The following is a 17,430-nucleotide window of genomic DNA, read 5'->3' as shown; positions in this document are numbered from 1 at the left end:
GTGGCACTGGATAGGAAAAAGAGAACAAACAGGATTTGTAGAAGAGTTTTCCGGATTCTCATGTGGCAGGAATTCTGAAACAAATGTGACATCATTCGCTGTTAAAAAAAATGCAAACTACTCTGAGTAAACAAATCACCATATAATAGTAAGTTTGTATTTATCACTGTATTTCCTTTGGATCATTTGCATTTCTTTTTATATCACTGTGATGACTGCAGAATGACAGACTACAAACCATTACATAATGCCATTGGTAATAAAAATAATATACTTTTATTTTGAAAATATTAAGTTAACATTCTTTTCAAAACCTTGATAAATTAAGGCACAAATCTGAACTATAGCATTAAGTACACATAAGTAAATATTTTAATTCATGTAACGCTTTTCCAATCTTACACCTGCAGTTAATAAACTTATTTCAAGTGTAAATTTCTTAACAGCAGTAACAATCTTAGCATCTCCACTTTCATAAAGAATTTTGTGCATATTTTGAGATGATATGTCTTGTTTTTCCTCCTCCAGTTCCATTTTTAATCATCAGAGAATGACATATCTCACTGCCTAGGGGCAGTAAGTACATTATTATCTTACAAAATACTAATATTTAGGCTTTTGGGGATGGCTCTCCAACACCTTTGTGAAATCAGAGCATTGTGTTATACCTTTAAATTCAGGCTGACATGCAATTGGGTAAGTGCAGGCCAAATCAGAAAGGATGAATAAATGCTCTGCTTAGAGCATTAACTTAAATTAGGTTATTAATGTAAAAGATACCTAGTACTACATATTCACCATTTACATATGTTATTAGCTTAAAAATAACCATTTTTGGTGACACTTTCAGCACTGAATGCTGATTTTTGTGACAGGTGGAACTTAAAGAATGTAGAAAGGCAAAAATGAGAAAGAAGCAATTAAGATAAAATAGGAGGATGTAAACACAGAATTCAAACAGCAGGCAAAGTCAGACATCCCTCTTTGTAATGCTGTGACTCTTTCCAGTGGAGGAAGGACCAAATCAAACATTAGAAGTATAACAGCAAGAAGCATAGTAATTTGATTCTAGGACAAAAAACCAGCCTGTGAACAACGAGGTACCAGTTCTAACTATTTGTTGCTTGCTTGTTTGGGATAATTGTTGCCCATTTCTAATTCAGCTCTGAAAACACCTACAAATGATCCTTTAGCTCAGGAACCTAAGGAAGGGCTCAAAAAATCACATGGTTGCACATTTACTAGATAAACAATTCTAGTTTATTCCTAATTTAACAATTCTAGTTTATTCCTAATTTAGTATTCAACAGGAGAAGTAACTTAAATCAATTATTTGATTATATTATTTGAACTAAAGATTAGCACTCATTCCAATCCAGTGTTTTATCAACTGGTGTGCAATAGCTCGACTCGGTGGTACAAAGAATGAACGCTGGTTTCCTTTGATGAGAACTTCCACGACCTGCAATAAAACCAGATTTTTTTATCTTTAGAAGAGAATATTATAAATCATATAGAATCTAACACTGTATTAATGCAGAAATTGCTTTCCTATGATGATTCATCAGTCTACCATTACTATAGCTATTAAAGAGGCACTAACAGATTCCGCAAGACAGATGCAGAGAAAAATACACTTTGTGTGAATTCTGTCATTTTTGTGCCCCAAAGGATACCTTCCTAACAGAACTGAGGAGACTGACTGCCATTATACTATTTAAGGTTTTTGTGAGGTTTTTTTATGGTAAGGACCACAAGATGGTGCTCTACACTGTAACATAAATACTTTTTTTTAATTATTTTTACATTTAGTACCAAAGGAGATGTGTTTTCTTGGTTTTCTCAAGCAGTTACAAGCAACATGGGATTACGCTTTTACTACAGTTCATTTCTGAAGTACATTTATTTCCAGCTCTGCCTGCCTGTGACTAGCTGCATTCAGAACTGATATTCAATTAAAATAATGCTCCCAGTGTTGACAGAAATACGCTGAGATTGTAGAAGACTAACTCTGCCTTGAAGTTGACTTACAATCAAAACACTTGGAAATGCTAGGCAGAAGTCCATAGCTATTAGAGGTTTAGCTCCAAATTTGCCTGTGGGAAAACCTGTGAAGACTATGTTGTGTAAGCAATCTTTCCTTTTTCTACTCATGAACTGAAATCTTTCTGTGAAGGTCCTTTTTGCCTCTCTTTTATTTGACTGTATTTTAACTACTCAGGGAAGATAAGTGTAGCACTTCGTATTAATGCATAGTAAACCGCATTCAATAGCAGAGTATTAAAATAGTATTGCGTGGAAAAAGATATTCAAATTAATTCTCAGAGTTCTCACCTTAACCTCCCCCCACCCACCAAATCTGCTAGCATGCTCACTTGGATAAACTCTCATGATGAATGCTATTAAATGCTCCTTCTGCCAAAACAAAAAGCACAGGCTTGCTAAGGAAGTGGGTTAAAATAAGAGTAACTTGGGTATCTCCCAAAAGGGAAAGGTGAACAGCTAACCGACAAAAATGTCATAAAATGGGCTTGCTAGTGACTCAGACATTCCTGTGAGTATTTGCCTTTCTCTGGTTGTATGTCATCTACAACCACAATATAATGCTATAGTATGATAAAACGGATAGTAGACATGCTCATTCAACTTGCTGGAAAAAAAGAAGTATCTGTTGTATGCCAGAACCAATACAGTCACAGACTAATCAATAGAAGAAGGAAATTAAATTGAACTTTACCTGTTCTCTAGTGAACCAGCGGGCATCCTCTATTTCGTTCTTGTCAACTTTAATTTCTGTGGACACTGCCACAGCCAAGCAGCCAATCATTAGGGATGAGGGCATTGGCCATGGCTGACAAGAGACGTACTGAACGTGGCCAACTTTGACTCCAGCCTCCTCTTCCACTTCTCTTCGAACAGCATCTTCTATTGTTTCGCCTAATCAGGAAGGGCAAAGAACAAGTAGCTGATGAAAATACTCCAAGCAACAATCATATCCTGTGCTTTGAACTGACTCCAAGGATTTGAAACTGCCCAAGGCAATTATCTATAAAGATCTAGTTCAGGACACAGATCTCAAGCACAAGATACAGAAGTCTAGTAAGGCAAAACCAGATGCCAAAGCAAAATGGAATTTTGAAAATAAACTGTAATTAATTTCCACATCATAATATTTGTTTCCTGAATTGATAATTTATCCTACACACAATTATTACCATAACTAAAATGTCAAAAATTGAGTAGGAAGTACATTATTCCTTTAATTACTCTTGAAATGCTGATCTGTTCATTTAAAATAGTGTTGTGTAAGTTTTTGGATTTTCAATATGATTGTGACAGCATGTACTGCAAGTTGAAACATCAGCTAATTGTAATGAATAGTAAGAAAGTACTGACTTAGAAGACTTGCTCACATTTCTGCATTGTATGCTTCACTTTGCCTGATTCATTCTTCACTGTCTTAATGCATGGACAATACTGCAAACTTAAAACTTCAATGGAAAGCTTTGCTTCCATATTCACAGAAAACTGCTAGATGTGTATGTGGAATGTTGATGGTCACATCATATGCACATAGGTACTGTGTTGTAACCACTGATTACAGATTCATTAAAGGAGATAGTCCACACATCAGAGACAGAGGTCTTAGTTTAGTTATGTTCAGCTGATTAGAGTAGCTGATTTTATCATTGGCTACTCTTAAATTTCACTTTATATAGACTTGAATTCAGTATCAGAAAATAATCAGGCTAGCAGAGGAAGGAAAGGAGTGAAGAAATAAACATCTTATCTTTTTCCAATGATACCTGAATCAACTTATTCATGCTGTCACAGTATGTCAACCTGTACACATTTACCGAATACAGTTATTCACTTCCCAACATAAGAATGTTTTACAAATTGTTCTGTAGATAGTAATAATTGTAACTAAGTCCAACTATTATGCTTAACACTCAAGCAAAATATTTCTTTACTTTTCTTTTAAAATTATGTAATTTCTACTTATCTTCCATATAATAAATCAGGGCCTAAACATGTAAGCATATCCTTAACTTTATGTTAACCTTAAGTTACACTTTAACTCTTATTTTTTCTATGCTAAAATACTTTGCAAAGTGTCACCAAACAAAGGGCCATATAAGTGTTTTTATTTTTTTTCCACTGTGATTTAAGACTGTATGATAAGAAAAGAATTTGAAGTTTTTATTTACTCATGTTGCTTGTTGCTTTATAAATCAGCTGCTGCAAACTACAGAATAAACATATTTATTATAACAACTCATCTAACAGGAAACAAAAACATTAATTTAACATAACATGAAATATATTTCTGTGTTACTGTAAACATACAATACTGTTACGTGACAAAAAATAATTGGTACGGGAAAAGAAATTACTTACCAGGTTCTACAAATCCAGCAAGGCAGGTGAACATACCTGGAGGAAACCTCTTCTGCCTACCTAAAAGGCAGTGGTTCCCATCCGGATGGATGACTTGCATTATCACAACAGGATCTGCAAGGGACATGAAAGGAATATATTTCAACATTTGAGGGACTTAAAAGCAGGAATAAATTTCATCCTATTCAATACTAACGTAAGACATCCTTAAGCGGTTGAAATCATACTTGTGCACACGCCCAGAGCAAGCTGTTATTTTATTTAACTTTGGAATTTTTCTCCGTGCAAGATATCTGTTTACTTTGTTTTGCAACATACATGCTTAGTAAAAGCAGTCTACTAACCAATGTTTGAAATGCAGAACAGAAATTACCTGAAACCAAAGCCTGTTTGGTTACAAACAATCTGTTAAGAGTATCAAGCAATACTAACCTAGCTAAGCACAGAGCACACAGCAATAGTTTCTGCACAAACCCATTTATTGTCACCTCCTCTACACCCACAGAGGTCTGAAGAATGTACTTTTGACCGAATACTAAAGAAGAACCAGATACTCTAGCAACAATGCAAACACTGACTAAACTTTCCACCTTTGAGTTTGTTTACTCTTTGCTATCAGCCTCTTCTATGATGTTGCACTTTTACCTACTTTCCCACTTCTGGTGATTGTATCTATCTTTTTCTTTCTAGCTTAGTATTTTCTCCCATTGGTATTATGAACCCTGTTGATTTGTGATATTTTCCCCTTTTTTATTGTTGTCTAGCTTTTAAGTATTTCAGTGTTCTGGCTGTTTGGTTTTGTTTTTTTTTTTTTAATCTACCTCTCTATATTTTTTCTCTTGCTGTTGTTTTTCACGTAGGTTTTTTTTTTGCCCAAAACACTAATATTTTCTCTGTATGAAAAGGCTTGCTTCAGCACAATAATTTTAAAGATCGTTGTCCTGCTCAAAGTTATCTGCCACACGGCACAATACAGAATGTGAAGTGTTGCTCTCTGAATACTACCTTGAGAGAAAGGCCTCATTAGCAGATGCAGGTTCATCAGCCTTTCCCATATAATCCCATATAGCACACAAGTTTGTTGTGCTAGAGACTGTGAAGAAACAGCCACTAAATATTTTAGCAAGCTTCACTATAGTCTACAAGACAGAAGAATATGACAGAATTCACTGCTAAAAAGATACATCTAGGGCATGTAAGAGGATATGGAATTCAAAAATACAACATATGCACAATATCCAGAACTACAACTGCAGAAGAGAGGACAAGGTAGAGAACGAAAGGTGACCAAAGTGTCACCAAATAATCCATAAAAAAAAAAAGTAAGGTCTTTTCCCATCCTGTTTCCCCATCAATAATATAATACATGTTCTTTGCAACACATGAACAAAAGAAGATATGATGTAGAAGGGAATAACAGAGACAGGAAGACTGTCTATAAAAGCTTATATTCTTAGCAGAAATAGGCCTGGCAATTTGTGACTGAATAGTGTAAGCCAGTGATGACAGCTAAGAGCATTCAAGTGGCACTACAGAAAAATGAGCACTATGCCAGAACTCTGATACAGGGCCAAATTCGATACTGAGCTACTTCAAGCTCAGAGGGCTTGCAGAAGGTGAGAAAAAAATATGCAGGTGGGGAAAAAAAAGTAAAATGTGACCCTTTGTATTGTTAATATCTCATTTATGTTGTTGGAACTCCTAATTTATATTACTTTTTGCAGTAACGACTGGTATTTTCCCAGCAATTCTGTGTCACAGACTACTGTACCAAAGAGAAATCTGAACTACTTAATCCTAAATAAAGCTGAGACATACATACTCTGGGGAGAAACCAGTATGTAAGACCTGGGACAGAAGCAAGGAGCTGAAATAATTAGAAATAAATTGACTTACAGGTATATAATAATACAAACAAGCCACTTATGAGAAATTATTCTAAAATATTCTCACCAACTCTTGGATATGATGTGTTGTGAACTCCTTGGAGACTGGGACAATCTTCTTTTAAGCAAGTTTTCTTGTAACCCCCTTCTTCAGTCTTGGTTGTACTCCCACATGTTGGGCAGAATTGGTAACGGTCATGCCATGCTAGAACAGATCTAGCCTGGGCTACTACTCCTTTAAAAAGATACATTGAAAATTTGAAAAATCAAACACTAATTCATGTAATTCATGTGAGCTTTAAACAGTATGGAAGGAGCAAATAGTAAAGGTTTTAACATAAAAATCAAAGTAAGACTGTGGCTTGAATCACAATCTGCTACAAGAAAAGTTGAGCAATATGAGTTATGCAGATCTTCTTCTTTGCAGCAGAGCTCATGCAATTGAACACAGTACCCTACAGCTATGAACAATTTATACATTCAGAAACAAATTCATGTGGATCAATATACTCTGCTTGTCACAAAAGCTACTCTGTCTGGGCAAAGTGTCAGAATTATGTATCACACCTTTTCCAGAGGATATTTTAGGGCTACTACAGATATTGACATAATAATGCATTGTTTCATTTAAACCTGAGGTGCAAATCAAGCTTGTCCTGTAGCAAAACTGCTACAACAGCAGTTGTTAGCTGCATGTCCATAATAACACTCATTCACTTTGGTATCCTCACTTTTCAACACTTCCTTCTCAGATGAGTATTCAAAACACTCTTATTAAAGATGTAAATCTCATTTCTTGTAATGAAAACTCAGTAATTACAGATTTTTTCCTTCTTTTTAGAACATTAATGTGCATGCACGAACATTTAAATAGTACTATTTAAAAACAAAGATGATCAATAGGCTTTACAGACTAATATTGCCACTGCAGAAGTTAGCCCTTCGCAACAGCACGTTTTTACATATAAAACTCTTAACAAAATCACTAACTGGCTTTTAAAATCAAAATATTTCTAAAGCCACTGAATATACCCAATTCCTTTGCAGTGGTTTGTCCTTGCACTGTACCTCACTGAAACCTAAAACTTCAAATCACACATTTGGTACATGCTGCATTTCATGCATCTTACCAGCTTCTTTTTCAGGTAGCTGCAGCAGTGCTGGCATTGGTGGGTGAAGAAAGTAACAGTCCTCATGCTTCTGTTTAAATTTCTCAGCAGAAGCAGAATCTATGCTAAGAGCAAACCAAGCAACTAACCCGTCCTCTTCCTCTTCTTGCAGAACTCTCCCATTGCAAGCAGCTGCCAGGTTCTGAAGAAGTTCAACTCCAAGAAAAATTAAGGTACGCTCTTCAGTTTTGTTCAGGCACTGCTCCACATCCTTGTGGTACAGCCTGCAAAGCTTTACTTCTGGCTGCTGGGAACTATCTATTCCCCCACCCAAAGTAACTAGGGGACTTAGATTTGAGAAGAGGATGTATACTGTAGTTGGATGGCTTTGTTTTTTACTCAGCCACTTGGAATCTGTTCTTTTATCACTCCTTCTGTCCAGAAGTGTCATGCCAAAATAATTTTCATATTCTTTCACATCATTTGACAAAAAATTAGGCTTCTGATCACCCTTGACATTAGCCAACAAATTAGCTATGTGTTTGTACCCCCAAAATTTTGCGATGTCCAGAGCTGTCTGCCTTGATTTATTAATGATGGATCTGTCACACCTAAAAAAACCAGAAAAGAACTGTGGTTACCAGGGTAAATATGTTTAGGAAGAGTCCTCATGCTGTGTTATTCTTACTTATACCATATCTGATACTATTAAGGTACAAGAACTTCTAGACACTGTCTATACTGGGACACTCTTTATTTTAGCACATAATGCTAAATATTTAGCATTATGGTAATGAAAAGTAATTGTACTTCATTTTCTTTTGCTAAGGCCAGATTTCTCATTTTTGTTGATCCACTCCAGATTACTATTCAGTGAGCTTCATGCAGTACTACAACAGCAATGTATTAATTAAAATCCCACACACTGTATCATGGGGAAAAAAAAAAAAAGGTCAAGATAGAACTCTGAAAGTCAGGCTATGGGTCTGTTCCTCACAACCAGTAACAAAAATGAAAAATAAAACATTTATAAAAGTTTACCAAGGATTACTTTCTAGGAGCTACTCAAATTAGCATTAAACATTTACAATAAAATATTTTATTGAGGTCACTTTGTCTGTTCAGATGGAGAAGAGGAGACTGAGGGGAGATCTCACTGGAGTCTACAACTTCCTCGTGAGGGGAAGTGGAGGGGTAGGCACTGATCTGTTCTCTCTGGTGAACAGGACCTGAGAAAATGGCATGAAGTTGAGTCACGGGGGTTTAAGTAAGATGTTAGGAAACCCAGAGGGTGGTTGGACGTTGAACAGAGTCACCAGGGAAGTCGTCACAGCACCAGGACTGTCTGAGTTCAAAATGTGTTTGGACAACACTCTCAGGCATATGGTATGGTTCTTGGGGTGTCCTATGCAGGGCCAGGAGTTGATCCTTGTGGGTCCCTTTCAACTCAGGATATTGTATGCTTCCATGATTTACCATAAAATTATAATCAAGAATACAGTCCCTACTTAATGACAAAAGTAGCACCATCACAACAGCGGTGCTGATCCCTGTAAGAATCTTTCTGTTATCCAAATGTCTGTAAAATGACACAGATGAGGAAACACTGCCTTGTGATATATATTTGAATATTAAATCCCAAAAGAAACCCAAACCTGAAATAGATTGGGTTTGATTGGGAAGTCAAAATAACACACTTTAATTTTTTACCAATCTTAACTCAAATGCATAAATAAAACAGAAATGTCAAAATTATGCAGTAGATCAGGGTCAAATTCATCATTTTTTAAAAACAGAAAATGCCAGTATAATAATGTTGCTGATACACAAGTAACTGTCCCACACGCAAGACCATTTTGAAATTTTAGTTTAACTTCAGTAGGTTTTGAGGGATTTTTGTACAGTTCAGAAAAGCATTCAAAATTTAATTTACAAAGTTTTTTGTGCTAAAAAAACGACTACTGCTCATCCATCTTTAAAGACAAGGTTTCCTTTAGGCAAAATAATGCTTATTTTCCTACTTAATTTCCTGTCTCTCAGTCAATTGAATTTTGTTCTGATTTGTCTTCCCCCTTATACCTGCTCAGGTATGTGCAGATTGTGATCAGGCTGTTCTTCAGTGTCCACAACAGTGACCTGAACTCTTTAGACTACCAAGATCTTTTTTTCCAGTCTGTAAACATTTCCTGTAGCTTTTCTCAAACATGGACAAACACAGGTGCACCAGGTAGCTCAAGGGAGGTGATTGTGCTTCTCTACTCTTTGCTGGTGTGGCCTCACATGAAGTACTGTGTGCAGTTTTGGGCACCACAACATAAGAAGGATCTAACGCTTATTAGAGTGTGTTCAAAGTAGGGCCATGAAGTTGATGAAGGGTCTAGAGGGGAAGCTTGCTCAATCTAGAAAAGAGGAGATCGAGGTGAGACCTCACTTTTGTCTGCAGCTTCCTCACGAGGGGAAGGGCAGGCAGAGATCTCTTGTCTCTGGTGATCAGTGACAGGACCCGAGGGAATGGGCTCAAGTTGTGTCAGGAAAGGTTTAGGTTGGATACCAGGTAAAGATCTTCACCCAGAGGGTAGCTGGACTCTGAAAAAGGCTCCCCAGGGAAGTGGCTAAGCCTGACAGAGTTCAAGAAGCATTTGGACAATGTTCTCAGGCACATGGTGTGATTCCTGGGTTGTCCTATGCAGAGCCAGGAGTTGGACTTTGATGATCCTTGTGGGTCCCTTCCAACATAGCACATTCTGTGATTCTACAATTCTATGATAAAATTCTATGATGGGCTTTCCAGGATTATTCTCTGTAATGTTATGAAATATTACTTTCATAGACATTCATGCTTATCTAACCAGCAATTTTATTTGTTAAAATAATTATTATGACTAAGCGTCAACTAAAACAAGACCAATGAGGCCACAGCACCGTCTCAGGAACTATACTCAGTTGCCTAAGAGAACAACCCTGAGAAGAGCATTTAAAAGTGACATTCACTTTTTTTACAGTAAGCATAACTTAAAAAACTGTTATCCTATTTACCAGGTGGTAAATTCCCCCAAAGCCCAGAATATTCCTCAAAACACAAAATCTGTCACCAAGATATTCCTCTACACACTGGAATGTACTGATTCCAGTATAAACTACTGGTTCATCTAATGCTTCATGCTGAGCTTCAGCAGAGGCCACAGGATTTGGGTAAGACTGGAAAAAATAAGAAAAAAGGGTGGAATGATGACTGGAGGCTGTGGAATGCTATGCCTGAAGCTACTCGTAACTACAGAATGAACTAAACTTGCTTGGTTGTGTAATTAGGAGTGCAGAAAGGAACCACATTAATCAAACAGGCTTGATTAATGTAGAGCTCAGCTGAATCACATCTGACTCTAACCCTTTATTTCGAGATGAATTTTCTTTGGAGTCTCAAGAAGAACACTGAAGCACTCTTTGCATATTTGGGTGTCTTGAAACACAAGAACTACAACAGATGACTACAAAATAGCAAGTTTTTGACAAGCAATGAAAACGCTTGGTGTCATACCAACTTAAGAAAGTAAAAAGGACATGTCAAGTAAGAAGGAGAATGTGTATTGTCCAAACGCTAAGATACAACTAAAATTTATCAACTGGTAACTTTGTAAAGGTGTGTCTGTCATGTCTGACTTAAGAGCCAGTATGTCAACAAAAATTTTGCACTGTAATATAGATGTAAGTAGATTACAAATAAAGTTTAGAGAAAAAATCTAAATGAAACAATCAAACACACCAAATTTATATTCAGTATAGTGGTTGGAATGGGATGCAAAGTTTGTTCTATTCTGTTGTACTCTGAGAGGAGTGATATCTTAGAAGATCAAAAGAATAATTTTAGAGATGCTCATAACTTTTAGTTTCTTAGCAAATATGGAAAGAATCCAGTTACAGACTGACATAGAGTATGCTTTCCTGAGTTTTAACCATGAAAATTCTGCCACTATCCATCAGTAAACTTACTTTTCTGAAATAAAATTGAAATGGGCAAAAAGGGATGCAAATTAGAGCTCTTGAATGGGATCTATTAAGCAGCTTACCCTTGTTCAAGAAGAACCCGCACAACCTCGAGGTGTCCATTCCTGGCACCAAACATCAGGGCTGTCCAGCCATTCCCTGCAGCTGCGTTGACAAGTGACGGGGAATGCCTGAGCAGTGCTTTAAGTCTGGTTGCATCTCCCACGGCAGCAAAGTTGTGCAGCTGAGAAATCATGTCCTGGCTGAGGTTCTTCTCAAAGTCTGTCATTGTGTCAACTAGAAATGCCGGAGAATATACTCACTGTTATTAAAAGGATTTAAGTAAAAGAATTAATGCTGTACAGACCACCCATATTATCACAAAAAAATATTGACACGACAGTCAAATTCTTGTCATTACTGTAAACAGTGTTATTCCAAAATAAATCTCCGAATACAGTGAAATTTACCTCGACAATCAAAATCAGTTCTAAAGAGGCTTAAAGGACAGGAAAATTTCTCCACGAAAATGAAGCTGCTTTGAAAGTGAAAAACATGTTGTTTCTCGACCGAACACGCACAAATACACACATAAACACACGCACCCACTGCTGCTGCGATAAGCAGCGACAGCTTCCATTTCCTCAGCGCCCGCTCCACGCAGTTCCCAAGGAAACGGACCTGCCACCGCCACCGCCTCCGCCACCCGACTCTCAGCGACCCCGCGACCCCCCGGCCCCACAGGGAGCCCGTTACCGTGAGGCCTCCGCGGGCTCCGATCGCGGCTCCACCGCCCTGGGGCTGCGTCCCGCGGCCGCCCCGCCCCGCCGAGCCCGGCGGCGCTGCGGGGGAAGCACCGCCCTGTACGAGGCCGAGTCGTGGGCTGAGCCTGGGGCTGAGCTGGGCCTAACCTGGGACAGAGCCTGAGGCTCCAGCGCCCGGGTTTTGCGGCTTGGCTGGCGTCGTGTTCCCGCGGCGGAATCGCCAGCCGCTCCCTCGGGGTTAAAGGGCAAACAGCCATTTTGTCTGCTGGATAGAGATGTCGTAGGGGAGCGGTCGGGCTGATTTTTTGGCGTTCGTAGCAGAAGGAGAACGTAGGTGGCAGTAGGTTGCGCAAGTTCTTGTGAGAGCAGTGGAGCGAATGAGATATGGCAGGGGAGAGGAGTTAGCAGGGAAGTCGAAATGATATATTGAGCCAGGAGGCAGTTTCATGATCAGTGGGTCCTGTCAGCCTTAGAAAAGCATGGGAAAACGAAGGCTATACCAGTCCTGTAAAAATGAACATGGGACTGTTGTTCCAGTGCGTTTACACCTGGAGAGTACTTAAAAAAAGCAAAACCAACCAACCAAAGGGTAGTTTTTGAAGAGTCAAACTGTCACACTGAACAGCAAAATCCTGGAAAACAAGTTGAAGTTATTCAGTTAAGGCTGGAATACAAAGGTTAACCTAAATCCAGTTCTTCCATCAGTATTACATTCTCAGGTTTGCCACTTCAGTTTGTATTAAACATGAGTAACTATCTCATAAAAATCGTTGTTTAATGTTTTATGTAAAAAATACTCGGTATTGTTTTCAAATAATGACATGATTGCTCAATACCTTGTTTTTAAATGCAGCTCTCAAAAGGGTTGAGTCCATCAAGTTTGGAGCTGTAGCTTGATATATATATACACACATATATAAAAAAATATGTATCTATATATAATACCTGTATAACCTATTACCCGACGGCAGTGTCATTTTTGAATCATGAGGAGTATTGCAGAAGGCTAATAATGCATAGTCAGGAATATATAATAAAGCATTTCTTTTCTTGCTTATGGGAGGGTACATTCTCTGTATCCTGACATCATGTTAGCAGTTCCCAACTTGAATTTAAGTACCTTTGCGCTATCTCCCAGTGCATCCTTGCAAAACCAACTTAGTACCCCTTGTTTTAAATATCAGCAACTATAATAAATTGAATGGGAATTTTAAATGATTGTAACATACCAACTAGTGAGTTTGAAAATGTTATTATTTTATTAGTTATTTTGCTGGATAAAATGTTAGAAATTCTTGTGAATATATGGAACTCTATTTAATCACTGAGCTGAATTTTCTAAGAGCAATTTAATGTCTCTTTAGAATTAAAATAGGCAATTGTAACTTGCTTTAAAAGCTGCTTTTTTCCTTTGGTGTATTCAAGATCTAAGTAAAGCTTACTCAGAAAGTCCAGGTGGTGCTGAACTTGGCTGTGCCATAGTTCTTGAATTTTGTAGTAAATAAAGCCTGTTACTAGCCAGTATTTATTTAACTTGACTGTGTTAGCTCTTCAGTAGTGGGAAACATCGTTGAAAGTTGTATTTGTAAGGCTTCAGGAGTCTCAGTGAGGTTGCCAGTGTGAGAATGGAAATGGAAGATGCTCCACTAATTTACTCTGATCCTGAAAGAGGCTCTAGTGGCTCCATATTGATAGTGACTAATGACAGACTTTTCAAAATGCTTGCTGGTTACTGCAGACAACAGTCAGGGAGTAATATCTGAATGCCCTGATGCCCTATTCATTTTGTGCTGCAGCCTTTAGAAAAAAATTGCATATGCTGTAAAGTAATGGCATGTACCTAAGTGCCATTGGGAGCACTGCAGTGTCTGGACATAACAAGAGTTGGAGTGATACAACAGTGCTCCTGTCTGATTTGAGGTACCTTTTAAATCTTTTCATTTGAGTTAATAAACTGTGCTGAGGGAGCTATATGAAGAAGATGTCGGTAACTCTCAGTTACTTAGGTTAATAGATTTATTAAAAATAATGTAAAATTAATTATTTTATGTTTATATTATATAGGTTTGTTACAAAATCTGGATTGATCCCATTTTAGTGTTGGGATTACGCACAAGAATTATCTATTTTAATGCTTTTTAGATTCAGTAAACAGTAACAGTATCATAGAAGGTTTGCTAGTTCTTCATTTGGGCTTGTACTTCATTCTTACCTCTTAACTTTACCAGGTTTTATGAAGGCTCTGTTTTTCAAAGAATTGACATGCTGGGTGAAGTTTAAAAGGCAGCTCTGATTTAAGTCGCTCATGGGAAAGGAAATGAAGCAAGACACTGGATGTGTGAAAAGAATGTGTTGTCAAATAGTTAATGTACGATACATTATAGTAGATTAGGCTTTTCACACAGCTTAAAAAAAAAAAAGCAAGCATATATGGCTTGTCTTAGGTAGCCAAAGCTGTTAATAGGGCAAGCAGAAATCAATATTATCTAACAAGGTTTCTTGAATTGGCACTGCAGCATTCTATAATAATATCCTTTGGAGTTTTCAACCAGGATTTTGGGACAATCTAACTTGTATTTTTCCCAAGCATTTCCCTGATTAATTTCCAAGCAGTTCCCCTGGAGAAATTACTGGGCAAATGCTAAAGGGCCTGATCTAGGGTCCATTGGTATAAATATGAGTCTATTGGTACTGAAGAAGTGGAACCATTTGGTGGGAGTTTTGACTTTCTTGTTTGGAAAGAGCTGTAGTGAAGCTATATGATAGTAATTATTATGAAAAAAATAAATCCATTTGCAGGTATCAGTTAATTTCAGTTAAAACCTCCAAAATACTATTAAATGGTTTTAATAGTAATTCTGGACCTCAGCTGTCCATCTAGAAAAGAGGGAAAACAGGAGTTCTTTCAACTCAAAAGGCTTTCAGTCAGCTGAACAGGAAATCTCTTTCAGCTGTGGATTGTACTGCAATATATGCTGCGCCTGATAAGAAAAAAGGAATGTAGCAACATCAATCTGCTCAGAATGTGTTCCTGAAAAGTGGATGGTTTGTGATATGAAGGTTGGTTAGTGAAGTGTATTTTCTCCAAACAATTAATGTGAGGGTGGGAAATGATGAGTGGAGAAACTTAATAAATGTGCATGAGTTAATTTTGCAGGGATAGTATGCACATCGTGGAGAAGTGGAAGGCAGAAGCAGGATCATCAAGACTCAGCTCGGGAGGTGTTAGCTTTTCAGCAAGTGGCTTATCAGAAGGGATCACTGCTCTGGAAGGCCCCAGGTGCTTCGCCTGTGAGATTGAATGCTTGACCAGTGTCCTATTTTCCTCTCCTTCACCTTGCTTAACTTGCTTAATCTTGGTTCACTGGAGAAGGATGAAGGCAATAAAAATTTAACTGTTCAAGGATTTAGCCCAAAGTGTAACCCAAAAAGCCAACATTTACAGTGTAGTAATCTACTGGAGTCCTCCCAACCTGATAGACTATATTAAGGCCACATAGATAAGAAGAGTGGGGATGAGTGATTGGGTAGGGGTAAGATTATAATATGTGCTTTGTGGCTGATGGAGAGTTTTCTAGTTTTCTCCAAATTATTCTTGTGTTTTCAGTTTTCTCCATATTATAATTTGGTTCTGTTTTTTAAGCACTTGTATTTAACTATTGCTTATGAATGTAACAGCATGGTTCCCTAAGTTCTAGACAGGTTAATGTAGTTTCTCAAGTTTCTCAGGTGAGGGCTGAATTGGTGTTTGATTTGTTTAATAAGGTTTGATTAATAAAAGTGGTTTTAATATTTGTCAGTGTCTGGCCTACAAATACGTCCTCATGATCAGTGAAATCATATTTGCAGCAAATTTGAGTTGAAATAGCTCTTACTCTCCCTATTCTGCGGACTGCTAGCTGAGGCCCAGAATTAATATTAAAAACATCTAATAATATTTTTTTTAAACAGAAATTAGCTGATACCTGCTAATGATTTTCTTTTAAAATTATAATTACCTTCATGCAGCTTGTTTTGAATTCAAAGGATGATTTCCCTTAAATTAAAGGAAAGTTTAAAACTAGGAAGCTAGTTTTACTGCTTTTGGAAAAAAAGAACTTTTTACGTATCCATGGGAAGTGGTAGATCCAATACAGGGGTAAAAACTGAAATTTCTAAAGCAGGTTTCATAAGAGTGTTCCTTCTCTGGGTTGATTCTTTGCCTTGATGATATGCACTGTCTGTTTATGTAATACATGAGGCAGGAAACATGCAAAATTTTTTAACTTTAAAAAAAAGACCTCATTTTGTTTCCAGAACACAGAGGATCTACCTGCACTGTAACAAAAATACTGTTGTGAGAAAATAGTGTGTGATGATGTCATGGGACACCTGCTATAATCTATATGGCTTAAAATGGCATTAATTATGACACTTTCTAATTTTAGTGTTTTACTTTGCAGCATTCAAGATCTATTTATGAGGTTTTGGTTTCTTTTTGTTTGAATTTTTGTGCCTATTTGTGAAACTTTTCAAGTTTAGCTTGATCTTTCTTTGGAGCAGTAGAAAAGAAGTTTGCATTTTCAGCAGTAGAAAGAGCCACCAGAAGGATTTTTGCTGACTCTGCTAGTGATGTAGGTGGAGCTGATCCTTGAATGGAGTGATACCAGAAAGAAAAGAAACACTGTGTTGTCACTGAGTGCTCCCTGTAGACAGGGAAATAGGTTGGTTCATTTTTGGGAGAGCAGTCTGTAACAGCAGCTGGATTTGGGAATAAGGACTGTGACCGGAGGGGCCCCTTCTGCTCCAGTAGTTTATGCTGGGATCCCCCCAGTAACTCCAGTTCTTTGGCACCACAGCCCAGGAGCACCCACGTCCTCGGTCTGACTCCCATGGCTGGCACCGCATTCCATACACACACACACATGCAAGACCTCCCCAGTACCTGGCACTGAGTCCTTGCAGCACACACACACACAAGACAGTAAGATTGTGCAGAGCAGAAAGTGAGAGAAGTTTTCATAAGAAGATGTAAGAAGGTAAGGCAGACTGTGGCCATCAGGAGCAGGGCTCAGCCAGACGAGTGTACTGACTTACCTGATTTTACAGGCAACTGGACCCCTTTTTACCTTTTCTGTCTGCTTTGTGTCTGTTCCTTCCTGCTCTGCCTTTCCGTGCTTGTCCCTCCACAGCTTTTTAGATTCCCTCACCCCACACAGTTCGGGGCCCCTGAGTTTGCAGACTGACCAGTTGCAAACTAGTGAGTTTTCCTCAGAGTGGTGGCTGTAGATGCTTGATAGCCCAGCCGCT

At 37.9% G+C, this 17,430-nt stretch overlaps 1 protein-coding gene and 1 long non-coding RNA gene across 8 annotated transcripts in view; one reads left to right on the top strand and one right to left on the bottom strand.

The window, feature by feature from the left end:
* Nucleotides 1-257: 257 nt before the first annotated feature.
* NUDT12 (nudix hydrolase 12) lies at nt 258-12,215 on the bottom strand. 6 transcript variants are annotated; one of them, XM_027656932.1, is made up of 7 exons: nt 12,134-12,215; nt 11,461-11,699; nt 7,418-8,007; nt 6,355-6,522; nt 4,402-4,515; nt 2,738-2,937; nt 258-1,462 (listed from the first exon to the last, which is right to left on the bottom strand). In XM_027656932.1, exons 2-7 carry the CDS (start codon nt 11,664-11,666, stop codon nt 1,352-1,354), a joined length of 1,389 nt encoding a protein of 462 aa, XP_027512733.1. In that variant the 5' UTR covers nt 11,667-11,699; nt 12,134-12,215; the 3' UTR covers nt 258-1,351. The 6 variants fall into 6 exon arrangements, with proteins under 6 accessions (XP_027512733.1, XP_027512730.1, XP_027512732.1 ...); XM_027656929.1 differs by having other exon boundaries at nt 11,461-11,674; XM_027656931.1 differs by having other exon boundaries at nt 11,461-11,685; nt 12,136-12,210.
* The window catches only part of LOC113953609, a 35,464-nt gene continuing 30,199 nt past the window's right edge, over nt 12,166-17,430 (top strand). For both annotated transcript variants that reach the window (XR_003529940.1, XR_003529939.1), the window contains exon 1: nt 12,166-12,471. This is a non-coding gene — a long non-coding RNA (uncharacterized LOC113953609). The remainder of the gene's footprint in view (nt 12,472-17,430) is intronic.

Source organism: Corapipo altera, unplaced genomic scaffold (genome assembly GCF_003945725.1).
Source record: "Corapipo altera isolate COAL_440 unplaced genomic scaffold, ASM394572v1 61281, whole genome shotgun sequence".
Taxonomy (NCBI): domain Eukaryota; kingdom Metazoa; phylum Chordata; class Aves; order Passeriformes; family Pipridae; genus Corapipo; species Corapipo altera.
This window is presented reverse-complemented; position numbering and strand designations above follow the sequence as displayed.

Bases quoted from the DNA above. Each gene is read 5' to 3' on its own strand.
- NUDT12 (XM_027656932.1), bottom strand. From the start codon at position 11,666: ATGACAGACTTTGAGAAGAACCTCAGCCAGGACATGATTTCTCAGCTG. The intron at 4,516-6,354 runs GTGAGAATATTT...TGTCCCTTGCAG, and splicing joins CACATCATATCCAAGAGTTG to ATCCTGTTGTGATAATGCAA. The intron at 2,938-4,401 runs GTAAGTAATTTC...CTTCCTGATTAG, and splicing joins TGCTGGATTTGTAGAACCTG to GCGAAACAATAGAAGATGCT.